This window comes from Python bivittatus, unplaced genomic scaffold (genome assembly GCF_059951505.1).
Source record: "Python bivittatus isolate LINGU-HERP-01145 unplaced genomic scaffold, Pbiv_v1 ctg000020_np1212, whole genome shotgun sequence".
Lineage (NCBI taxonomy): Eukaryota > Metazoa > Chordata > Lepidosauria > Squamata > Pythonidae > Python > Python bivittatus.
In genome coordinates this window covers 100,718,358-100,744,852 of record NW_028277030.1, presented here as the reverse complement: position 1 = coordinate 100,744,852, position 26,495 = coordinate 100,718,358, and the positions used below count along the sequence as shown (strand labels likewise).

At 36.8% G+C, this 26,495-nt stretch overlaps 1 protein-coding gene across 1 annotated transcript in view; it reads right to left on the bottom strand.

Moving 5' to 3' along the window:
* Positions 1-26,495, bottom strand: part of DNAH8 (dynein axonemal heavy chain 8) — a 155,787-nt gene that overhangs the window by 92,102 nt on the left and 37,190 nt on the right. The window contains exons 21-37 of the mRNA XM_088145411.1: positions 24,375-24,483; positions 22,640-22,823; positions 20,534-20,730; positions 19,477-19,603; positions 18,063-18,298; positions 17,863-17,967; positions 17,261-17,374; positions 15,649-15,711; positions 14,227-14,327; positions 12,464-12,601; positions 11,797-12,037; positions 8,902-9,101; positions 3,839-3,992; positions 3,563-3,726; positions 2,451-2,553; positions 2,116-2,220; positions 50-211 (exon numbers count right to left, since the gene is read on the bottom strand). Of these exons, the coding sequence (XP_088001537.1) occupies positions 50-211; positions 2,116-2,220; positions 2,451-2,553; positions 3,563-3,726; positions 3,839-3,992; positions 8,902-9,101; positions 11,797-12,037; positions 12,464-12,601; positions 14,227-14,327; positions 15,649-15,711; positions 17,261-17,374; positions 17,863-17,967; positions 18,063-18,298; positions 19,477-19,603; positions 20,534-20,730; positions 22,640-22,823; positions 24,375-24,483 (2,503 nt within the window). The remainder of the gene's footprint in view (positions 1-49; positions 212-2,115; positions 2,221-2,450; positions 2,554-3,562; positions 3,727-3,838; positions 3,993-8,901; positions 9,102-11,796; positions 12,038-12,463; positions 12,602-14,226; positions 14,328-15,648; positions 15,712-17,260; positions 17,375-17,862; positions 17,968-18,062; positions 18,299-19,476; positions 19,604-20,533; positions 20,731-22,639; positions 22,824-24,374; positions 24,484-26,495) is intronic.

The following is a 26,495-nucleotide window of genomic DNA, read 5'->3' as shown; positions in this document are numbered from 1 at the left end:
CTCCTCACATGCCTGTGTCTGAACACCAACTACTTTTCAAACTTCTCACCTGTGCTGGGAAATGATAAAGGAAATTCAGCAGTTGGTACCCTGGATCACTAATTTGGTAAAATGCAGCCCGAATTACACAGTGTAATGAAGACTGTTGCATTTTCAATAGATCCATCAACCAGAGCTCTACAGGTCCTTTTGCATTCACTGGGGTGTCCAACTGAAATAAATAAATAATGATTTACTGCTTTATATTGTGCTTAGGAATGGAGAATTTGAATATTTTGGTACATCCACAAAATTTGTGCAACCCTATCCAGGAAAAAGAGACAAATCAAGTTGGAGCCCTTGTCAATTAGAGAAGGACTGCTCAGAAAATAAGAGAGCCAAATTAAAGTGGAGGCTTCAGTAACATGGGAAGACCAAAACCCACTGAATAACAGATACATAAATAAAAAGAAGATGCTCCTTGGATACAGACAAGTATTCCAAATCTGAATATTTTCTGATTATGGATAAAATATTACAAATAATTTCTACTCTTTCCAGAATAAAAAAGAACAAGGAAAAATAAGTTGATTTGCCAGAAGAAAAGAGACAAGATAAAAGAAGATCTTACTTGAGGACTGAAATAATACGTTGAGCAGGGGAAAGTGATTAAAAAAGAGATAATTTTTCACTTTAGGACTACCATATCTAGACTCCCAGTCCTCCAGTTTTTGCCATTTTCTCTGCTTCTTAGTCTAGTCAGTTCAATCCAATCCAATCCAATCCAATCCAATTCAATTCAATTCATTAGATGTGTTATGACTGCCCACTCCAGATGACTCTGTTGTCACCTGTCATCCAGTTTTGGAGCCACTTTATGCTATACCTAGTTAAATTTGCCTGCCCTGTCTAGCTGAAATTCTACATAGGGTTACATGGAGTAAATGTCACTGAAAACAATAGGACTCCCTGCAGAGTAAATATATAGGGTTAATTCACATATTATGAATTACTACCCATTATGGCTTAGTGTTATGTTCATATCAGGCTGTAACACATTCAACAAATGTGGATATTTTTATTCAAAATATGGCTTTTAAAAAGTCCTGGCATGGTGTTAAGTGTGTATATAGCCACAGAGAAATGCACCATAGATAAAATTAAAAGCAAGAAGATTGCTTTCCTTTAATGGCTGAGACATCTGCTTCTTTCCTGTCCTGATGCTCTCCAGATGTGTAGTACTACATTCCCAGAATTCCTAGGAAACATTCTGAAAGTTCTAAACTAACACATCTGGAGGATACCAAATTGGGGAAGATTTGTTTTTTTCTTTCAAACAGCAGGAACTTCACAAATCAGTAGTTTATTGAAAAATAACTAAAAGACTGCTATAATTTTAAATATTAGATATACATGTTGTTAAACAGAGTGTCAGAGCACACTATCTTGTGCTGTTATTTATGGATTAGTAAGACAAAGCAATTTCAAAGCTTCATATTCATTAAAGCAGTGCTTCTTAAAGTGTGGTCCTCGGACCCCTGGGGTTCCCTAGGACCCTCTCAAGGCTCCACAAAATCAAAATTATTTGCTACTCTATGTTGAAAAATAATACAATATTAAAATCCCATCAAACAATTGTGAGAAGTGGTAGTGGCAGTTAATAGGTCAATTTTAATTTTTAATACAGTAAACATAGATAAATATAACCCATTCAAAGCTCTTTTGGGGTCCTCCATGATTTTTAAAAGTGGAAAGGAGTCCTGAGTGAAATTTTTTTTAAGAAACATTGTAGTAAAGAATATGAGTATTAAAGATTAATTAACATACAATACATAACATGTAACAAAAACTACAATTCTACTCCATACCACCTGAATGACAGCCATTAGAAGACAGTTAAATCACTTTAAAAGATATTTAGATTCTACATTTTCAATAAAATTCTAATCTTGGGAAATCTTGGAGTGGGAAGGGGATTATTTATCGCTAAGATAATTTAATAAGATAATTTTTGTGTTATATTGCTTTGTGCAAAGCAACATGACTTTCTTTTTACTTCAGGAGAATTCTGGAGCATAAAATAACTGGTTGTTTTCAAAATTAAAATTATACGAATTTAATAATGTAAAATGTTACAGGAATTTTTTCTCCTTCTCTTGATATAACTGCCATAATGCGATCATAATCCTTTGGGTGAAATTCCACTTCATTTATATTGTCAGATAAACCGGGCAGATGTGGCTAAAAGAAAATAAGACCAATTAAAACAATATAATTATCATTTAAATAATCAATTTCCATAAATAAGATCACATTTTAAAGGAAATAAATATAGAATTGAAGAACCGTAAGACAAGGAGTTGACTGATAATTGTATTCCAATACAGTTCAACATTCACTGAGGATTTATCATGTGATAAACGGTTATCATCCATATATGAAAACAAACCTATATAACACTTGTGGCCTACCTGAATAGTATGAGAATCACTAGCCTGTCCAAGTATCTCCAGAAGAGCAGGATCAGAGATAAAAAAAAATCTAGGAAACAGCAATCTTTTTTTTTCCAAATACCTTTAGTAAGAAAAGAAGTGTGCTTCAGAAAAACATTCATTCTCCTGTTTTCTTAACTTGTGCTTTGTCAGCCAGGACTGAAATCCTAAGTACAATTACTCTGGACTTTCAGATGAATTTATTATTCAAGTTCTGGAATTATTCAACTGTGTGAAGCTGCCACTGAACTCCAAGAGTCAATGTCCTTCTTGGTTTAGCTAGGTTCCTTAGTTCAAATTTCTTTATTGCTTTTTTTCCTTATAATCCTCAAATCAACTGTCTTTTATCCCTTGTGTGTGAAGTGGTGCTGTTATAATTGGACCTCTGTTTCATTTTGCTTCAGCATCTTCAAAGCACAGTTTGCACCAGAAAATTAAATATAACTTAAAAATGAAGCGCAGATGAGTAGAACCCTGAATTTGGGGGGAAATCTAAGACTATTTTATTCTTTTTTTCCCTTTCAAGTATAACCAGTTAATTAAATATAAAAACATGCAAAACTACTGCATTATAGAGATAAATGTAACAATACTCTTTTGTTTTGCAAACTTCTTTTAATTATTTTCTGTACATTTTAAAAATAAAAGAAAATATCCAAGGCTAGAGAATATAACCAAATTTACATGCACAAGCCTAAATTCATAAATCTACAGTTACCTATGCATGCTACATATTAATCCCAAAATGTTGATATTCTCTCCTCAAATAGCAATATTCTTAGAATACTCCTCCAAACACAAAATCCAGAATGCCACTAAAAATAAGTTGCAGATTAATAAACTAAAAATAAAAATGCATTGTTAAATTATGGTAATACAACATTACTTTATCCTAAGCCAGTGTTGTCCAAACTTGGCCACTTTAAGATGAGTGGACTTCAACTCCCAGAATTCCCCAGCCAGCATGGCTGGCTGGGGAATTCTGGGAGTTGAAGTCCACTCATCTTAAAGTGGCCAAGTTTGGACAGCACTGTCCTAAGCCAACATATTATTTTTTGTAGCACTGAAAAAATTGTTAGTAAATTTTGTACCCTGTAAGTGACTTCTGGCACACTTCCAATTGTTCATGTAAATGTGGTAAAAGTTGTCCCATAGTCTCATCTCCAACACAACAGCTAACTACATTGGGGTTTTCATGTGCTCGCTGCATTATTTTTATCCATGATTTATCAATGTTTTGAAAACGTTTTGCTTCCTAAATAGAATAAATTCATATACACTTGAATGAGAATCACAGGTCTTTCTTAAGTTCAGGATAGATACATTTAAGCTTAAATATTTGCACAGTTCAGCAGTTGCAGATTTACCTGAGGTAACTGCTTGGCGATATCCCCACCTACAAAAACAGCTTCAAGATAAACCCAGAGGTTTTGTACAATCAACCATTCTTCAATTATATCACTGGAGGTGCTGAGTTTGAACACCCAGCTTTGAATATCTTTTTTAAATGGTGCATTGTATCTAAAAACAGGAGGCAAGGAATAATTTCAGGATTTATGTTTCTCAATTACCAATTGTTTTAGCCTCTGACAGTAACCAAAGTAAATGTATACATATACAAAATTGCCAGCTGGATGGCTATTAGTTTATTTGTAACAGATATTGGACTACTTTGATTTTATTCCTCTTAATATCTATTTTGTAGTGACTTAGCATAAACCAAATATTGCTTGTGGACTCTCATATTCTGCCACTTCCCTCTGTCTTCCCTTTCTGTTCCGCCTCCCTATAGCCTTGGAACTAGTTACGACTGAGCCTTACACTGCATAGATGTTACAATTAAACTATGAAATTGAAGAATATACTTGCTCTGGTTAGAAGTGAAATAGGCTAGCAAGCCTGGATATCACTAACATTAACCACAGTTAAGTCAAAAGTCAAAAGGGAGAAACACGAACACCTGCACAAAAGAGGACAAGAGCAAGAAGGGCAGAGCACTCTCAATAATAATCCAAACATAAATAAATAATTGGGCACAAAGCTAGCAGTGTTAATGGTGAAATCCCATGGTTCTAAGCCCATTGCTTATAATGCAGAATGGGAAGTAGAATGCTCCCAAAAGCACAGCTTCATTATAATGGGAGTAGAAGGAATGGCAATCTTCCCTTTGTGTTAGGCACTCATCTGAATGTTCCTGGGTAGACCAGGATTTTCATCTCTGCTGTAAGGAGGTAATAGGATGATAATAAAGTCCTAATAGAGGAAGAGAATCAAACTCTATGGCATAGTTGCAAGGAACAATGGTTAGAACCCAGCAATCCTTGGTGATCTGTTTCCACGCCTGGTAAAACATATTTCATAGTTTCATGGAGATAAGAGTTAAAAAGTCTTTCTGGAAGTGTCCTTTGGTTTATGGCAGAGATCTTTCCACAAAATGCTTCTGTTAATTGTTGTTGTTGTTGTTTAGTCGTTAAGTCGTGTCCGACTCTTCGTGACCCCATGAACCATATTGCGCCAGGCCTTCCTGTCCTTCATTGCCTCCCTGAGTTTGCTCAGTTTCATGCTCATTGCTTCAGTGATGCTATCTAACCATCTCATCCTCTGCCGTCCTCTTCTCCTTTTGCCTTCAATTTTTCCCAGCATCAGGATCTTTTCCAAAGAGTCCTCTCTTCGCATTAGGTGACCAAAGTATCTGAGCTTCAGCTTCATTATCAATCCTTCCAATGAGCAATCAGGGTTGATTTCCTTTAGGATTGACTGGTTTGACCTCCTAGCAGTCCAGGGGACTCTCAAGAGTCTTCTCCAGCACCACAGTTCAAAGGCATCAATTCTTCGGCGCTCGGCCTTTTTTATGGTCCAGCTCTCACAGCCATACATAACTACTGGGAAAACCATAGCTTTGACTATGCGGATCTTTGTCGGCAAGGTGACGTCTCTGCTTTTTAATATGCTATCTAGGCTTGCCATAGCTTTCCTCCCAAGGAGCAAGCGTCTTTTAATTTCATGGCTGCAGTCTCCGTCTGCGGTGATCTTGGAGCCCAAATAAATGAAGTCTGTTACTGCTTCCATTTCTACCCCTTCTATTTGCCAGGAATTGATGGGTCCAGATGCCATGATCTTAGTTTTTTTAATGTTGAGTTTCAAGCCAGCTTTCGCACTCTCCTCTTTCACCCTCATCAAGAGGCTCTTTAGTTCTTCTTCACTTTCTGCCATTAGGGTGGTATCGTCCGCATATCTGAGGTTGTTGATGATTCTCCCTGCAATCTTAATTCCGGCTTGTGATTCTTCCAGCCTGGCATTTCTCATGATGTACTCTGCATATAGGTTAAATAAGCAGGGTGACAGTATACAGCCTTGTCGTACACCTTTCCCTATTTTGAACCAATCGGTTGTTCCATGACCAGTTCTGACTGTTGCTTCTTGGCCCGCATACAGATTTCTCAGGAGACAGGTAAGGTGGTCTGGTACTCCCATCTCTTTAAGAATTTGCCACAGTTTGTTGTGATCCACACAATCAAAGGCTTTTGCATAGTCAATGAAGCAGAAGTAGATATTTTTCTGGAACTCTCGTGCTTTCTCCATGATCCAGCGAAAGTTGGCGATTTGATCTCTAGTTCCTCTGCCTCTTCGAAACCCAGCTTGTACATCCGGTAGTTCTCGGTTCATGTATTGCTGAAGCCTAGCTTGTAGGATTTTGAGCATAACCTTGCTAGCATATGAAATGAGTGCAATTGTGCGATAGTTTGAGCATTCTTTGGCGTTGCCCTTCTTTGGAATTGGAACATAAACTGACCTTTTCCAATCCCGTGGCCACTGTTGCATTTTCCAAACTTGCTGGCATATTGAGTGCAGCACTTTAACACCATCATCTTTTAGTATTTTAAATAACTCAGCTGGAATACTGTCATCTCCACTAGCTTTGTTGTTAGCAATGCTTCCTAAGGCCCACTTGACTTCACTCTCTAGGATGTCTGGCTCAAGGTCAGTGATCACACCAGTGTGAACATCAGGGACATTAAGATCTTTCTTGTATAGTTCTTCTGTGTATTCTTGCCACCTCTTCTTAATCTCTTCTGCTTCTGTTAGGTCCCTGCCTTTTTGTCCTTTATCATGCCCATCTTTGCACTAAACGTTCCTTTCATATCTCCAATTTTCTTGTAGAGATCTCTAGTCTTCCCCGTTCTATTGTTTTCCTCAATTTCTTTGCATTGTTCATTTAAGAAGGCCTTCTTATCTCTCCTTGCTATTCTCTGGAAATCTGCATTCAGTTGCTTATATCTTTCCCTTTCGCCCTTGCTTTTCGCATTCCTTCTTTCCACAGCTATTTGTAAAGCCTCATCAGACAGCCATTTTGCTTTCTTGCATTTCTTTTTCTTTGGGATGGTTTTAGTTGCTGCCTCCTGTACAATGTTACGGACCTCCGTCCATAGTTCTTCAGGCACTCTGTCTACCAAATCTAATCCTCTAAATCTATTCATCACCTTCACTGTGTACTCACAAGGAATACGATCTAAGTCATACCTGAGTGGTCTAGTGGTTTTCCCTACATTCTTCAATTTAAGCCTACATTTTGCAGTAAGAAGCTCATGATCTGAGCCACAGTCAGCTCCTGGTCTTGTTTTTGCTGTCTGTATAGAGCTTCTCCATCTTTGGCTGCAAAGTATATAATCAATCTGGTTTCGGTATTGACCATCTGGTGATGTCCATGTGTAGAGTCGTCTCTTGTGTTGTTGGAAAAGAGTGTTTGCTATGACTAGCTTGTTCTCTTGACAGAACTCTATTAGCCTTTGCCCTGCTTCATTTTGTACTCCAAGGCCAAACTTGCCTGTTATTCCGATTACTCCTTGACTTCCTACTTTAGCATTCCAATCCCCTATGATGAAAAGGACATATTTTTTTGGTGCTAGTTCTAGAAGGTGTTGTAGGTCTTCATAGAACCGGTCAACTTCAGCTTCTTCAGCATCAGTGGTTGGGGCATAGACTTGGATGACTGTGATATTGAATGGTTTGCCTTGGATATGCACTGAGATCATTCTGTCGTTTTTGAGGTTGTACCCCATTACTGCCTTTCCCACTCTCTTATTGACTATGAGTGCAACTCCATTTCTTCTAAGGGTTTCTTGCCCACAGTAGTAGATATAATGGTCACCCGAATTAAATTCACCCATTCCCGTCCATTTCAGTTCGCTGATTCCCAAGACGTCGACGTTCAATCTTGTCATCTCATGTTTGACCACATCCAGGTTGCCTTGGTTCATAGATCTTACATTCCAGGTACCTATACAATATTGTTCTTTACAGCATCGGACCTTCTTTTTGCTTCCAGATACATCCACAGCTGAACGTCCTTTCGGCTTTGGCCCAGCCGCTTCACTCTTTCTGGAGCTACTTGGAATTGCCCTCCGCTCTTCCCCAGTAGCATATTGGACACCTTCCGACCTGAGGGGCTCATCTTCCGGTTTCATATCTTTTAGCCTTTTAACATTGTCCATGGGGTTTTCTTGGCAAGGATACTGGAGTGGGTTGCCATTTCCTTCTCCAGTGGACCACATTTTGTCAGAACTCTCTGTCATGACCTGTCCGTCTTGGGTGGCCCTGCACGGTATAGCTCATGGCTTCACTGAGTTACGCAAGCCCCTTCGCCACTACAAGGCAGTGATCCATGAAGGGGGCTTCTGTTAATACAACTCGGCTAAAGAACTCTGGAACTGCAGAAGCACAAAACTATCAGTATTATGCATGACAAATCATTTCTGCTCTACAGTGGTCATGGCCAGAATGGGAGAAGTTAATGAAACCAGGATAGTACTTGTCACCTGTGCCAGTCGTCTTGCCTTTAATAGTCAGAAGTGCTTTTATGAAAGGAATGCAGCTCAGTGTTCCATTCTCCCTTCCTTTTCATCCAACTAATCACCTCCTCCATATTTTCACAGGCTTGCAAACCTCATGGTATCCTGTCTTTTATATCTCTCACCAGAGAAACTGGGAAAAGTTGTACAGCTGCTTTGCCCAGCTCGACTACATCACAGAGCTACAGGGGAGTAGACTTCCATGTAGCTCAGACACCAACGTTAATCCAAAAGTACTCATCTGCCTGACTGCAAGGGCTGCTTTGCTAGATGTTATCCTTTATACCAAAGGGGGTACAAAACCTCATGCAGCAATGCTGCTTTTACAGTGTCCTTGCTAGGTTGGAGAGGCACATAGTTGCCTTTGGTAACTATGCAGTAATTGCTGTCAGCTTTGATGGCACTGACCATCTGTTTGGGAAGATGCAAAGATTAAATCCAACCTCCCTTTCCTCATTTTCTAAACAAATGATCAGTATGGCTGATGTTGAAAGTGCCAGCTTGCATATCTGGGGAATAAGGGGCAGGTTCCCCAATGATGAAAACATATCAGTAGAAATAATTAAAATCTGTATAACTACCTGTTACTCAGCAAAGAACCCAGGACCATTAAGCTGTCCTCCATCAGGGTAATAATTTCAGAAGATTCTGTTCCCTTGAGGAGTAGTTCTCCTCTTCCTTTGAATGCTGAAAAGCTCAAGACCTGATACGCCCAGCTATCAATTACTTGTCCCAGCTTAGCTTCAATATCCTTTTCTTTAATAGCAGATATACAGATGTCCTGTCCAAAAAAAGAAATACCCTTAAGCTATGCAAAACCTAAGTGTACTTATCTCTAAAGCAAGTTATAAACAAATGGCAGACACCTTAACCTTCTTTCATGCAAAGATGTCATACTGTGACAGAGGAAGCACCACCTTAAAACTTAAGCTGGGGGAAAATATGAGCTAATTAAATATGTATCCCTAAGGAAAAAGCACTTGTTTATACAGGCCAATGAAAATACCAAGAAGCATTTGAGGGTGGAGGAGAAGCTAACATTCCATATTCCCTCTCGTACTCTGCCTGGCATCTGGTGACCCCAGATCAATAGAAACAGGAAAAGGCAATAAAATGAAGGATGTTAAAGCCATAAATTTCTCTGTGTATGCTTCAGCCAACCTGATCTCCAGAAAGTGATGGTCAGTTGTAAAATGAAAATACTGCCCAGACATTCCTGAGGTGGAGAGTATCATTTTACCTATATAACTCTATCTCAGGAATTTATAAGGTGCTTGACAAGGATATTTTACAGTTTAGGAGTGAAAACGGTGGTATTTTAAGTTATTTATTCCTAAATTACTGTCAAATATGAGACAGGATTTACTAAGTAAAAAATTGTGCTAAAAATGTAGAATGTGAAACATTTCAGCTTCCCGAGAACCATCAGATCAGTGATATGATTATGCAAATATTATTTAATGTTAACTCAATTATGCAATCTGTTTTAGGTTGCTTTAACAATAAATTTAAGTTTTAGTAAAGAGAAAACATACTTTATGTCTCAAAGGATAATTTAAGAAAACATACTGTGCATTAAAATTACAAAAGTCTAATTTTAAGGAAAGTTTCATGGTATGCCTCAGAAAGTTTTAAGTATATCTGGTAAACTGTTAATTAACAGATTAACTAAAACAGAAACACACAAGAGCACTTTTGAATATCAGGCAACCATTCAATGTTGTGATTTTTAATGACAAATATGACAATTTCTAAATGGATAATTTAAATGTATCTATTATAAAACTTTTGTATACTGCCTATCAGGCCTCACAATGACCCAGAGTGGTTCACAGTAGGAATAACATACCGTATTTTTCCGACAATAAGACGCCCCCATGTACAAGACGACCCCCATTTTTCCACCCCAAAATTTAAAAATCAATATTTTAAAGATAGTGCAGAACACATTTTTATTTAGTAATTAGTTAACATTGACCTGATACACTCGGTGGGAGGAGGTCCAAACTGTCTCTCTCCAGCTCTATTTCCAGGCTCTTTTGCTTAACTGATTACATTCAAGCATGAGTGAAACTGCAGATAGCTTGTCTCTGCAATCAGCCTTCCTCTAATTGGTTTGTTCAGCATCAGCTGACATCAGTTACATCAGGCTCGTGATTGGAAGAAGTCTGCTTGGGAGACAAGCTATTTCACTTGTGATTGGAGGCTAGGAATAGGAGGAAGCCTCTCTGCAGAAACAAAGTATGGGCAGTTTGGAACCGCGCAATTCTCGGCTGACTTCCTTGAATAAGACGCCCTTCAGTTTTTAGGGTAAGGATTTTAGAAAAAAGTATCATCTTATAGTCAGAAAAATACGGTAATTGTAATATAATATAATCTTATACCTTGAGCAATCAGACTTCATTTAGATGGGGTTGAATGTCATGAACTCTGTTATGTACTTTCTATCAGGCTATTTAGTTTTTGTTTTGGGTGCCTTCGAGTCATTGTTGACTCCTGGCGACTGCCTGGACAAGTCCCTGCAGTTTTCTTGGCAAGGTTTTTGGAAGTGGTTTGCCATTGCCTCCTTTCTAGGGCTGAGAGAGAGTGACTGGCCCAAGGTCACCCAGCTGGCTTTATGCTTAAGGTAGAACTAGAACTCACCATCTCCCAGTTTCTAGACAAGTGCCTTAACCACTACATCAAACTGGCTCTTCTATCAGGCATTAGCCTTTGAGTTGAAAATATCATTATGAACAAATGTAACAGAATACAACACAATGTTAAAAAAAGTAGAAATGATGAGCATGTAACACATACATCTGGACAAAACATGCCTGTATAAAAACTTGACATATTAATATAACTTAGGAGAACTTTACAGTTTACAATATGGGCTTCACTGGGGCAGGAGGAGGGTTTTATGGAAATCCTCCTGCTCAACCTTTTTGCCTCCCTCCCCTCCTCCTCCTCCTCCTCCTCCTCCTCCTCCTCCTCCTCCTCCTCCTTCTCCTTTTGGCCCTTCTGTTGTACTGATAATAGTGGCAGTTTTACTTCCTGCTGCTATTCAAGTCATTCTGCATTGACTTCAGTCCTTTGGGTACCATAGTAGTATAAGGTACAATGTCCACAGTTCCAGTGGCTCACAGCAAAGGTGCAGAAAAGCAAAAGCACTCTATCTGAGAGCCACAACTGTTGTACAGGAAAGTGTTATGCCTAAAGACTAGGCTGTTTTACTGAGTTTGCATGTTTTTGATAAGTCAAATCAACAACTGGATACAAATATTAAAATATGCAATTTACAAAGACACCTATGAATGTTTACCTGGAAAAATTCTCCATTATAACTTATTTCCTATTAGGTATGCTAAGCCTACACACTATGTATTATGATCATCCACCTATACATACACAAAAAGACATCTTTGTGTGTGTGTGTGTGTGTGTGTGTGTGTTCCTTGATGTTAAATATAAAATTCAGCAATAGGAAAAGCTACCTCAATATCATCCTTATGCTTGAGAAGTGGCGCTTCCATGATATTTCGAAGGCAAAAGGAATCAGATTCCACATCAAATGGATGCCCAGTTGTTTCAGAAATACGGTTCCAGTGTCTCAGTTTCATCGCCTTATTGGTCATCATTTCCAACAGTGGACAAGACTCACTGAAATCATCTATTCTTTTTTTAAGATCTAAAAATGCTTGCCAGTCTTTAAGCCCTTTAGGTAGTTTACGGCACCTTTCATTGGAAAAAAAAAGTAATAAAAATACTGTTGTAAAGAAAAAAGGAAGAATGAAGCAGTGCAACTATCTCCACAAAAAATGAAATCCCCTATGAAATAATCTAAAAGCACTCCTAAAAAAATGCAGCTTCGTGCATTGCATCTTAAAGGAGGACAGGTTTAGCATACGGAAATGTATGTAGCAGCTACAGCTGAGATATCCCAGTGACTACATGCCAATCTTCCTTCCCAAATGGGTAATTTCTCCCAATCTGAACCATGCATTGCTTTGTTTAAAGAACCTCAGAAGGAATTCTGTGAGTGGTCCCATCTTAGGCTTTGAGATGAATAAATCTACCATGGGAGAGGGTATAGAATTATCAGAAATCATTGTCAGAGTTAAAGAAGTTGAGTACAGAAGGTTATGCAGAAAGCAGTCTCACCTGTTTTGAAACTCCAAAAGTTCAGCATTGATTTTTTCAATATCAACATCTCCCCAAAGAATTTCATAATAGCCACTGATATTATTCATCACAGTATCATACAAGCCATATAATTTCTGAAGCAAACTCAGCTCTTTCCTGCAAGAGAAAAGGGGGCAAGATTCATTAAACCTATTAGCATTCCTTCTGCTTGTATAAGAACGTGATTAGAAAAGTATTGGCAGTTAATTCTGAAATTGTAATCCCAGGAGGAATGGCATCAAGGACACAGTTGAAACAGTATAAATAATAAATCCTAACTGACTCAAATTCAGTATTTTGTAGATGTGGTTTACTACATTTGTAGAGACATTTGCCCAATGTGCTCAATGAACAGCACATGGAATTTACTTCCATCCATCTCATTTCATTATACACAGCAAAATTTCAAGAGTGGTTAGGTTGAGACACTAGTAGAGCATCATGACTGAATTAGGGTCTAAATTGAGGTTTCTCCAGTGTTCTATGATAACTTCCCCTTTATTACTCTTGATTTTCCCAAGCCACAATATGTACCCACTCATCATTAAGTTATTTTAACTGGGATTCATATCCACTGCATCTGGGAACACAAACCTGGAGGACTGGTATTGCATGATACTGAGATTGGAATATGATTCTAGTAATAGGAAGGAAGGAAGGAAGGAAGGAAGGAAGGAAGGAAGGAAGGAAGGAAGGAAGGAAGGAAGGAAGGAAGGAAGGAAGGAAGGAAGGAAGGAAGGAGATTAATGTGTGATGTGTCAAAGGGAAGCACAGAGCTTATGGAGGGGTAGAAAGTTTCACAGAGAAAAAACTCACTTCATAGAGCTTAAACCTGTCTCAATCTTTAAGTCTGACATTACTCTTATTTTTCACATGCTAGATGGAATTCCAGTTAAGCAATGTTTTTTTATATCCCATTTTTACTCTCCCATTCAAGGGAATGTTGGAAAAAAATTGAGTAAAGGGTGGTTGGACTCTTGCTGTCTATTCATTTGTCTATCTGTCCATTATCAGGATAACTGTCTAAAAACTAACCAGAATAGGATGAAACTGTTGGATAAGAAACCAATAAAACAAAGATCACATTTGAAATTTGGTTGGATATAACCAATGGCTTTAAGGAAAAACATCAGAAAAAAAATTCCTATGGGAGAGAAAGTTGGGCAGGGGCTCAGAATGTTGCCAACTGCTCCTCTCTTATGCCCCCCTCCATGCACATTAATCATGTAACTTAGTTCAGTGTTTCTCAACCTCCACAAGTTTAAGATGTGTGGCCTGGGGAATTCTGGGAGTTGAAGTCCACACATCTTAAAGTTGCTGAGGTTGAAAAACACTGACCTAGAGCAGCACTGCTATTAAGAGGTTGGAAAGAATTCCAGAAGCCATGCTTTGCATGCTTTTCCTACCTGATTATCCATGCATCTCTTCACACTTGTTTTCTCTCATCCCAGATATCCATCCATCTCTTTTGATTCTGCTGCCATAACTTCATATTCACTCTCACCTCAGAGCCAGTCCCCTAATCTTACTTACTGATGTTTTTTCATTGCTTTTATGATTCTGTTTGTTCTGCCACAGTTTGGGAGAGGCACAGTTCTGAAAACTGTATTAGGGCCCCAGTATAGACCTACGTAAGTAGCTACAATTTTGTGAAAATGTCTTTTTTCCAGTCTCCTCTTTCATTAAAGGCTTTCTGTGCAGCTTAACTTATTCCAGCAGGTAGAACAATTTTCCACGGTTACCTGATTTTATGTAAAACTTCATAGTCTGTGACAGGCAATCCAAATAACTGCTCACCAGATGAATAAGTAATAAACTTCCTCCAGAGCTCATCAAAATTGGCCTAATAAATTTTTAAAAATGTAGGAATTAAACGTTAAGATCATTCACAGATAATCTTTTTTTTCATTTCCCTTAATGGCTAACATTTTGATAGCTAAATGTCAGTGGTGTACAGGACCAAATGAAAAATGGATGGAGCCACTCATATAGTCTTATACACATCTATGTATAGGCAAAGGTATGTGCAGCCAAATAAGGTAAAAGTAGATGGCCCTGAGTTGAGCTTAATTTCTGTTGACTACATGGACAGAGCCATGACATTTCATTGGCAATGTTACTTAAGTGGTTTACCACTGCCTTCTTCCAACATGTTTTTATGTTCCGGTCTAGGCAATGACCATGGAATTCTTTAGTAATCTTCTACCCAACTTCTAACCAGACTGACTTCCTTACCTTATGAGTATAGACAGGGTTGAGTAGTCCTGCCACCATATGCATATACACATCCATTTGTATATACTTACTTAACGGTAACAGCCATTCTCACATGTAGCACAGCCTCATATACCAATTCGCACACACTCAAACTCCCTCCATCCTCCACTGATCAGGTACAGCAATGAGACTTGAAAAATAGCTTTCCATGTATTATATGAGACTGCAGTAATCCCGTCTGATATCTGATGGTGCAATTAAGACTGAAAAGATGTATAAACAGAATCTGGATGGCCATCTGTCAGGGATGCTATAGTAGTGGCACTAGACAGGGGATTTGACTAGGTGAACTTCAAAATCCATCCTAAGACTTACATTTTATAATTCTGCAAACTAGCCTATAATACTGGTGAATGGGAATAAGAAGGATCAATCATTCTATATGTGCCTGAATACATGTACGCATAGAAAGAGGAGACAGCACACTGCATTTAGGGATGAAATCACATCCCAAACCTCCCTGATAATAGGATATGTATCTAGTTATCTTGTTATCCTTGAGGTGACAGTGATAAATGGAAAGCAAAATACACCTAGCGATATATACACTCAGATACTAACTGTCAGGTTTGCTGTAATGTTTTTATTAAATTGAGATGTACCTATCTGGTTTGTAACTGCTCAAATGAAACAAATCAGGCACAAAAAAACCCAAGGAACCATATTTTAGCTTCAGAATGCACAAGAAATGAAATTTAGGGTCTCAATTCAGCTGCACAAAATAATTTTATCTTTTGTTTAAAAAGTGCACTAATAATTTTTACAGCTTCCAAGATAAAAAGGAATGCACAAAAGCATAATTCAGTAGAATATAAATTGAAGCAATTTTCTTTTGAGAGAGCTACCAGGTATCATGTTACTCAATTTAACACTTTAAAAAAATTTACCTGAAATATCTGTAATCTATTGCTAGCTTCTTGAGGTGGTGTATTTGGAACCATTGGTCCTTCCTAAAGTACACAAAATATACCATAATAGTTAAGTTATTTAATTATTTGTTCCTTGTTATTTGTTGATCCTATATTCTGTTCTCACATTTCTTCAACAGAGAGATTATACAATCACTAGGGAGGGAAATTACCATTATAGGCCTATGGGTGTTATACTATTTGTGTGTAGTTGTTACAGCTATGTAGCACTTCGCATTTAATTCTTCAAAGCAGTATCTGACCTGGAGAAAAGATGCAGCTGCTTTAAGTAGTGTTTGACAGATGCTATGTATGTTGTAACTCATGCTCTAAAATATTTTTTGGAACTGAAGCACTGCAAAGCTGTACAGTAATACCTCGGTTCACGAACGCTTCTGTTCACGAACAATTCGGTTCGCGAACATCAGCGTTCGTAAAATTTTGCTTCCATTCGCGAACTCCGCATCAGGTGATGAACACGACCCACGGCCATTTTCCCTGCTCTGACACATGATCGTGGCTTCCTCTAGGCGAGATTGCGGTCGCAGACACTTGCTGTGGAGCTTTCTGGTGTTGCCTCAAGCGAGCTTAGTGTTCTCTCTCTTCATACTGTACTGTACTATACTTTGTTTCATATTTTTGTGGTTAAAAAAAATACATATGGTTCAGAACGGATTAACCTTATTTACATTGAACTTTATGGGAAAATTTGATTCGGTTGGCGACCAATTCGGTTCGCGACCACGTTCGTAGGGGTCAGAATGGATTAACCTTATTTACATTGAACCTTATGGGGAAATTCGATTCAGTTTGCAACCAGAATTGTGGAACGAATTAAGTTCGTGAACCGAGGTACCACTGTAATAGGTATACTTATTTTTTTTACATATTTATTCCATCTTTGTGGAACAACAGTGTAAACAGCTTGTTTTTTTACTGGATTTGTTCATTCATGTCAGACTTTATCCAGCCAATACTGAAACTAGAAGTTTTGCAGACAATGATTCAAGGATAAACATTGATAAGCTAGCTTTGTTTATTGTGAAAACTAGAAATGCTGTCTGTGAAAAAAATCTAGCAACTGCCAAGACTGAAATCCAATCCATATTTATAGTATTTATAGTAGAAGCAAAACTAATTCTTGGGTGTCTTTCTCCTACCCATGCTATCTATTAAGGCCCAAGACCTTCCCACCTTTGACTGGGAAGAACAGTTGTCCCTTGTCCTTTGTTACTGTAATGGACCATTCTGATTTCCAGCTCTTTGCTTCTGACCTTAACAGCTTTGGTCCTCCAACTTCCTGTTAAGCCCATACATGACTAAACTTTAGGTTTTTTATAAATCTTTGTGCATTGTTGCTTGGTATTTCAGCTAGGCCTCAGCCCTGCTGAGTATGTTATTATAGCTGGAATAAGTTTTCTGCAATCTGTAAGGCTGAGTCCTAGTCTTACAGGAATTAGATTTAAAGCATTTAAAGACAAATTAACAATATAGTATTTTAAATCTTTAGAAGAAATATTCTTTGGTTAAAACAACATTATACCTGCAGTAATTTCTTCACAGTTCACAAACCACATATACATAAAGTTACCGTATCATATGCTATTTCATAACTTGACACATCTTCACGGAAAACCTCGACTGCCTCCAGTAGCTGACTCTTAAACTTGGGCTGGACTTGAATTAGTTCATCCTGAACACTGGACTGAAATAGAAATAGATGTTTGTAGTAAGAATGAAAAGTAGCTAGGATCATAATTTTACCTATGGTCCCCCAAATCTAGAGACTTAATAGATTGCTATTAATTTATCTAAATGCAGAACCGTGAGAACAGAAATGATCCAGTTTGTATCTATTGGTGAGATTTGAGGGAAATAAGGGATTTGGGAATGCAAAAGAAAAAGAAAATTCAAGCTGAACATCTTGGAGGCTCATAAAGGGAATGGATTAATACCCTGAGGCAATGAAGTTAAGAAATAGATTTGGGCAGGAATATCAAAAGATGGCTATTATATAAACTACTAAAGGAATAAAAATCTGCAGGCAGTCTTGGAATTTTATGGAGGTCCATATACCAGGACTATTGCTGTTATAGAACAATTTCATTTACTTTGTACACTGTGAATTAATATTCATAAACTGGTACAAATTACCATCAATTATTGCCTAATAGGCTACTTTAACATACTTACCGCTTTGCTTTGAAGCTTATTAAAAGAGTACCGTAATGTATCAACACCTTCTGATTCTTCCTTTGTCACTTCAACTTCAAATCTATTTAAAATTGTGTAGGCTTCCTAAAACAAAGACAGTGTCGTGTAAGTCACACTGCTGAAAAATCTTGTTTTTAAAGAACTTGTTTCAATGAGATTCTTGTTTTTAAAGAACTTACTTCAATGGGCCCCATTGTCATATCCATTTCTATTTCTTTATCACGTATACTGGCCAGAGCTTCCATAGCAAAACGAACATCATCCAAATCTCGAATTGGTCGAGATAATTTTTTCAGATACTCTGTTATAAAACTTATCATGTCTTGCATTTTTTTCTTGTATTCTTCATTTAAATAGCGACAAAGCAACATTTTCCATGCTTTTGCTTCAATTGAAAGAGCTAATTTCATCGGCCCTGTTGAAAAATTGCATATGCCAAACTATTGATGTGTGAATGCCTCATACTTAAATGAATTGCACAAACTGCTCTAAAATTGAACTGTACTGTCAGAAAATCCACAACATATTATCTGGGCCTGAAAGAATTGTGCCACTAATTTTGCATGCATAAGCAGCTTTGGATTTCTATTGTTTGAACAGCAAGCCCCTGAAACATCTTCCCCCCCAAAGGCTGAATGTTCAGACATGTTAGTTGAAAATCCTAAGCTTCACAAACTCAAAAGGTTTGAAAACATCCAGCCAAGTCTCATATTCCCAATGGCTGTTTGCCAGATTTGAAGGGGGAAGCTAAGTCCATAGGCTCCTCTCTCTGACCAGAAGTCCTTGTGTTCCTAGTTGTTTGGAATAGCTGACATACATTCAGTACAATCACATGCTAGTTTTCATGATGCACAAAGATTTAGAGAACAAATTGGAATTATACAGGCAAAACTGGTCCCCGTTCTAAGATGCTTGGAATTTCTAGAAAATAATTTCTGTATAGAATTTTAAAGACCATTTTTTTCTTAAAAAATGGGTTATTACTTAGATATGTCCATGGCTTTAAAAAGATTTGTCTGCCTAATCATTGTATTTGTTCTTCACGTATACTGGAATCATGCCTCTGACACATTTTAGTTTTTTTCTTTGTAATATTTATGGAAATTATTACTATTTTTAATATTTTTGTGGATTCCGTTTTAAAAAATGGTTTGTCAGGTTTGTCAATCTATCACTGGCCAGGCTAAAAGTATAATGCTTATATTTCAGTCAATTTCTATTAATGTCAATGTTGCTATGCCCAACTTTCCATTAATTATTATATCTTTGCATTTTTTTTAATGTACAGGTTGGACAGCGGTCAGTATGGATCTAGAGACTATACAGAAATATAGAATCAAGGGATTGGATCCAAAATAAATAATGCTCAGAGAAGTCTTAATGAAATGAATAGACATGTTCTAAGCATGATTAAGTCGGGTTCAGATAAAAGGAAAAATGTGATGCAGCTATTCAAACAAGATTAACAGATGTATAATATTTAATTATATATACTACTGCACCTTTTTTGCTAATTTTATCTATTCAAATATTTCTGTCCAATAATCATTGGAGATGTTTACAAATATTATAGCCTCTTAAGCCATTTCATACCTGTATTGAGTTCAATGGGGCCAACGGAAATTGTTGGTTTTAAATCTTCTATTTCCTGTTCAAAGGTAGCATAATGAAGAATTTCTGATCGGATCTCAGTCAGAGATGGATTATTGGCCAAAAATTGCTGTGAGGAATTGCAACCATTAATACTGTTTATTTAACTAGAACTATCTTCAGAACTGTATTATTTCATATCTGGTCCTTTCAACTAATTCATACGCATTTAATTGCTACAGGTGAGCCATAAACAATAGATTTGCTCATGCTGTATACATTTATCTTCCTATATTCTCCATTGTCTTCCTTGTGGCTTTACCCACCAACCACTTATTCCCAGAATATCTAAGGAACTTATTTTTGGCTGCTGAAAGCCACGCCTTGCAGCTGGTCTATTGCTCTGTACTGTAATGCAGTGCAGTCCTCCATCACCTGGTGAAGCTGGTTCTTTTCCTTTGGCTTTATTAGAGGTTCTGAGTGTTATAATGAGCTAGCTACTGTATACAAATACATGTGGAATAAAGAGTGTGAAAGGGTTTGTGTGATGCCAGGCCCCATCTCAGAATCCTTATGGGACTAGAGGGAACAGTATCATTAGTCAGTGACTGATTAACTGCCTTTCCCATTAATGTTCTACCCCCCCCTCCCCATCCTTCTCCAGCAGGTGCTATAAGTGCATTGAGTGTTAGAGAAATCATTACAAATCTGGCTTTCAAAAAGATGGAAAGGCAACATTGGTAGAGCAGAAACAGTGCCTGTGTTCTCTTTAATAAAGGAGTGAATGAATTATGTCAAGTAGTTGAGAGCAGTCTAAGTCCATGTAGGCCTCAAATAGGATGTTAAAAGACCTCCTTTAGTGTAACACATCATTATTGGGTAGCAAGCTTGCTGCTAAGGCTGAAAATGCTCAGTTTTGCACTGCTTTGCATTTTCCTTAAACTGAACTATGTTATCCACCTTTCACAGAACTTTCAAATCACTGAGTCACCCGTTGGGGGAAATGGGCGGCATACAAATTTAATGAATGAATGAATGAATGAATCCAAAATGAGTGTACCTGAACTTTAGCGTCCCTGTCTTCTGTCCACAGGGCTTTATACTTTTGAAAGTCTTGCAGTGCTTCACTTGCAGCTTTCCGTACTGAGTTTACTGATGAGGACAGAAGCACAACTAATTTGGATATATCCTTATGTTCTGCCACACCTGGATAAAAGTTTCTCAGCTTTCTAATGGGATATGCCTCCTCCACTGGTTCTGAAAAATATAGTGTACAACATAAATACTTCACATTTCTTATGTATATATATAGTGTTTATAAAAGCATAATCAGCAACTATGCTAATGCTCATGTATTTCTTCTTAAAGAAAGTTTCTATTTTCTTGACTGCAATAGAAGAATCTCTTAATTGGGCTAATGAGATTATATATTTCCCAGAAATGAAAACAATAGCCCCACCTATGTGGAATATTGTTAATCTCATTGGCAGGAGAGAAGATTCATCTATTCATAGCTATAACCTCTCTGCTAATTAAAATTTATCAGAAAATGTCTTTAGTGCAATGTTTCCATATTTTTCAATGGGAAGAATTAAAATGGTCAGTGAGTGAACCACTGAAGCTATCACAATACAGCATGTATTTATTACAGCCATTGTATTGCAAGTGATTTTATAACCCTGTTAATTTATTTTTAAGCAATATTTACTGAATATTAAACTGCTTTTCTGGTTAGGACTATTTAAAAGGAAAGACAGGGATACTGGTAAAGACTACACAATGAGACTTAATTTTAAAAATGAAAATGCTGGTTGAAAAGGGCTTTTTAATTATTTTAAAATGATAATTTTTATAATATATTTGTATAAAGCCATAGGACATACATTAACACAGTAACATTATGATGTTAGAGTACTGTAGTGTTTTTCATTTAAATAAAAAATTAATCAGAAAAGTGTTTCAGTACTAACGAAAAGATCCTTAAAAATAAGGGATCATAAAGATAGCCCAGTGGATCAGCCCAAGGCCCATCTTCACCCAGCATTTTGTTTGTCAGGTAGGAGATGGAGAGAGATTCCTCTCCCTCCTTGTTCAAGGCAGGGTAATCCTAATGTAGAGCTGATACTGAGACGTCAACAGACTTTGAGAGACCTACCCTCCACAAATTTATCCAATCCCTTTTAGAAGGCACCAAGTTAATGGCCCTCAACACATCTTGGTACTACCTGACACTGGAGTTATAGGGAACAATTTAAATTGTTCTATCCACAGCAGCTACATCATACTCACTGGTGTGGACTGAACGCAGTGGGATGTTCGCAATGAAAACTTATAGTAATGGTGGAAAATCAGTTGCAATTCTAGTTGTAATTTAAATCCAAAGAGTAATGATTAAGCAGTGCTAACCTGGCTAGAAGCAACCCTAGCTCACTAAAAGTTATTTATTTATTTATTATTAACAAGTTTTACAAAAAATAGACAAAAATAGGAAGAAAAACATACAAAAGAAAACAATAGTAAATAACAACAAACTTAAGAAAGAAGAAAAAGTATTACAAACTCAGCATATGACATATATATCAAAAATTAAACAATATTTTAAAATTTCCAGATTAAAAAGAATAAATGGTAATCCTCTATTGTTGAAAAATATCATGAAATCTGTGCCAAAGCAAAATACATTGCACCATTTTTTTTTATTAGTAAATAAAACGGCCTTCTCAAAACCAACAGACTACAGAACTTATATCTGTTTTATAGTAATTATATTAAAAGTAAAATAATTGCTGTAAAACTACAGGATTAAGTATTTAGTTAAATGAGCCTTCTCTAACCTGGTGGTGTTCAAATGTGCTGGACAAACTCCCATAATTCTCTGAATCTATGAGAGCCTTTGACAGTAAAAATTTAAGATAACTGGAGGGTAGCAGATTGATAAAACTGGTTTCCATTATGATTTCATAAACTATCATAATAGAGGTAAAATACAATCCTACTCTATATAACTATTTAAGAAAGCAAACTCCATTCAACATGTAGGGATTTACATCTTAAGAAGCATGGTTAGAATTATGCTGTTACTCTCTTCTGAGTAGTTTAAAAGTAGTTTAAAAGTTTAGAAGCAATATTTTTTTATGGAGGAAAAAAAAAGAAACAATTATCTCACTTTCTTCTTTTTTTTGTAGTTTTGCTATTATGCTAGGTGATGCAGGAATATTGCTTTCCACTTGGGTGTTGGATTTTAGCATGTGATGCTGGCCCCACTGAGCCACACCACGGCTTACATCCAAGGTCAATTGAATCATACGGTTGATGGCTTGCTGGATATCATCCAAACTGGGTATCATCACCTGTAATAAAGAAAAAAGACACTTTTCATGAAACACAAGTGGTGGGTTGGTTATCACAATCAGTTACCAGCTCACTTGTACAAAAATATGTGCTTAGATGCAATATGTGTGAACTGTGAAATATCAGATCTGCATGTTCAAATGAAATGGCAGGTTTTCTTCTCTCAAATGGAATATAAAAGTTGCCATTTTTCCAGGTTGCAGAGAAGGAACCAAAATCTCAAGCAGGTTATGGGTCCATCATACTGCTTGCATACACAGATTACGCTAGTGAGCACATTTTTGCAGATGAGAGCTGGTAGCTGAAAGTGACTGCAGCTTCTTTCTACATCTGCCCTTTCTCTTCCAGAAATGGAGCCAGCACTGGAATGGAATGGAGCTACTATTATAGCTGTTAGGATATTCTCATGGGAAGAAGAGCAAATTGCTTATCTTCAAACACATTGTTGTGGCTACAAGAATCATGCCACCTGTATTGGCCTTCTAGTTTGTAAGTATATTGCTATTTACTGCCACCTATTGGCGTCTTCATGCTAGTTACCTAAGGGGAGGTGCACAGTTCCAATAAATTGTGGGTGATTGTATACTCCTGTGCTAGTAGAATTTTAGTCATCATGTAATCAGTTTTATAGGTTATGTAGTTGTAACTAATAACTAAGTAGTGTACCTCTTCTCTGAGAAGTTTTTGGCTAGAGACTTTGTTGAACTTGTGTATTGGATAAGTCTTGGATGCCACATAAAAGAGAAGAAGTGATTTTTATATGTTTTGCATGAAACTTGTATTTTATGTAGTTTTATTTTTCTCAATAAACAACCAGATATGTTTTATAACTTCTGGCTGGATTTACTTGGAGAACAAGATAAAGACATTTCATTCTTTAAATCTCTCTAACGCTGGTGTGTATTTTTGGTGTGGAATGTACTCATATCTCCACTCTACCTAACAATAGCTTCCTTCTTATGACCCATAATTTCCAGCATTACTAAATGGTGCAATAATGGGAAACACTTCAGTTACTCTAATATACAGCTAACACCATGTTATACAATTTTAATTCTAGAAATTAGAAATAGAAACGTCATACATCTCTTAGTTCAGCTATGCCTTGAGCTTTTGCTACATTTCTAATTCAATGAACTGTCTGTGACTGAGCTGAAAACAAATCCTGAAGCACCTTAGAGCAATTTAGTACAATATGAGCTTTCATGGACAAAATCTTCTTTCATGGCATGCATGAAACTCATATTTCTATTTGATATTTGTGCATATAGCACTACGTTCTATTTAAATGTCTCTTATTCTTTTGTTTCATTTTTGTTATCAGACTGGCTTTCCAACCTGCTGATTTCTTGCTGAATATTTAACAACTATACTCTTTTTTCCTCTGTTATTTTAATTGTCTGTATATTGTATATTGTCCACTGCACCATCCAAGCTTTCAGTAACCATGCTGAGTAACACTGCACAAGCGATGTAGTCAGAAGAAATTCACAGATGATGGATTACCACCTCTGTGATTGCAAAAATCACATACTGCAAAAACCACTTACCACATGTGGAATAGCTAAATGCACTTCAGCTTTTAGAAAAGTAACAACATCTTCAGGTTTGATTACTGTGGTCTGAGGTAAATAAGGCAGCCGTCCAAAGTTGCTGGAGCTGAACAAGAAGTGAGGATTAAATCAGTTATTATATTAAACACAAGAATTCAGGGAGAAAAGGGCTATCGTGGGCTTCTTGGAGGCACCTGTTAGGTCACAGTGGCACTCACAATTCCCATAAATCCATAGGCACCTAGGTTGGGAAGGGCTGAGATAGGCCACTGATCCAGTAAAGCCTATCCTATGCTTAACAAATAACAAGGCAAGAGTAAGCACTACAAATTTCTATACTGCCATATCCAGCACTAGGTTTTCTGTGAACATGCTAGTTTGATAAAGGTAAAACATCTTTGACTTAACACTGACTCCTGATAGCTACATGGACTATCCATATAGGTTCTTGAAAACAATTTATAACAGCTTTTTATTTCACAGTTTGGTCAGTATTTTGCTTAATTGTAATGTTATTATTCACTGTTTTAATCCTAAATTATGCATTATTGTTAGCTTCTCTAGGTACTGCGCAGTTTGCTGAATTGCTTATAAGTATCAGTAAAAATAATAATACCCAGTTTGAGATTGTTTTAGAAGATTGCATGGCATATGAGGCATATAAGATCAAATTCACCCAGCTGGACAACCAGTAAAATGATACCCATTCTATTCCTGGAAGATGAACTCTCCACTTTGGAGATGGGATGTGCCAGGATAACTTTTTTTCACTGTATTATATTTGCAAAGTGGAAAATTAAAGCTAAACACCAATAATGCAGAGTTGGAAAATAATGAGCTTTAAGACAAAATCTAGAATATTTTTGAAAGGAAAATTAATTGGAAGTACTGTATATATGCATATACTTTATATACAAACACATGGAAGAGCATTGTTGATCTTGTGGAGAAATATAAACATGTCATCACATTATTCCTATAGAAAATGACATTTCCTATAACATTTACTTAGACAAGAATAATATATTAGGAAAAATGTTATTAATATAGCTAAGCAATTGTAACCAAATTTGACTGAATGTGTCCTTTATTGTTCCCTGCAGAGTTTTTCAAAGCTCTCTCCTGTTAATTTTTCAGCCAAAGCTACTTCAACAGTGAAACACTACTGATCCAACAAAAATATTTTTTTATTTTTCTGGGCTTTGCAAAAACAAACCTAGTGACTGACAATAAGAACAGAATTGATTTCTCATGTGGCATTGGTTTATATACATTAGGAAATATTGACAAACCACAGGATTCATAATGGAATATTGGGTAAATTTCCCAATTTCTTCCAGAAAACTTTGACTAATTGGGCATTGCCAGCAAGGATGGCAATGTATGTCAATGTGTTTACATAACCACTAATACAAATTAGAAAGCTTGCAATTTATATAGTTTAATTTTAATGGAATATAATGCCACCTATGGTTTATTTTCATGATCAGTTCTTGATGTGTTGCTGAAATAGATTTAAGAAAAATTCTGTGTCACAAAGAATACCAGTAAGATTCACTGAGCTCAGAACCCAAATCATTCTCCCAAAGTTTTTGTCAGCTTTTAAAAGAACTTGGTGTGATTAATATTACTTTCATACAACATGGGTCAGATTTCCTTGCTTTTAATTGAAATACATATTCATTGCTATCCACATATTGCTAATGGTCGTAACTGATACAATCTGTGTATTTTATGAAGTAATGATTAATTTGACTCATTTGAAACAGACTGCTATTCATTCCTTTTGCAAAATATATTCAAAGCTATAGGATTTCAATCTACAATTAAATCTCTAAACTGACTTTCCATTCTGAATATGTTTACTCTTATGCTGAAATAGCAAATGATCAAGGAATGGCAGGTGAGGAGATGAATCAGGAGCCAAAAAAATTTTCCACTTTTTTTCAACCATCTAGAAATGTGTTAAATGTGAACTTATGACAGCAAATACTAATTTAGTTAAAAAGGCAAAGTCTCCTTCATGTCAAACTCAATCTCTGGTTATTTGATAGGCCCATCTATGTAGGCATTTTTGGGCAATGCTATGGAAGTGGTTTGCTAGTGACACGTTTTGGT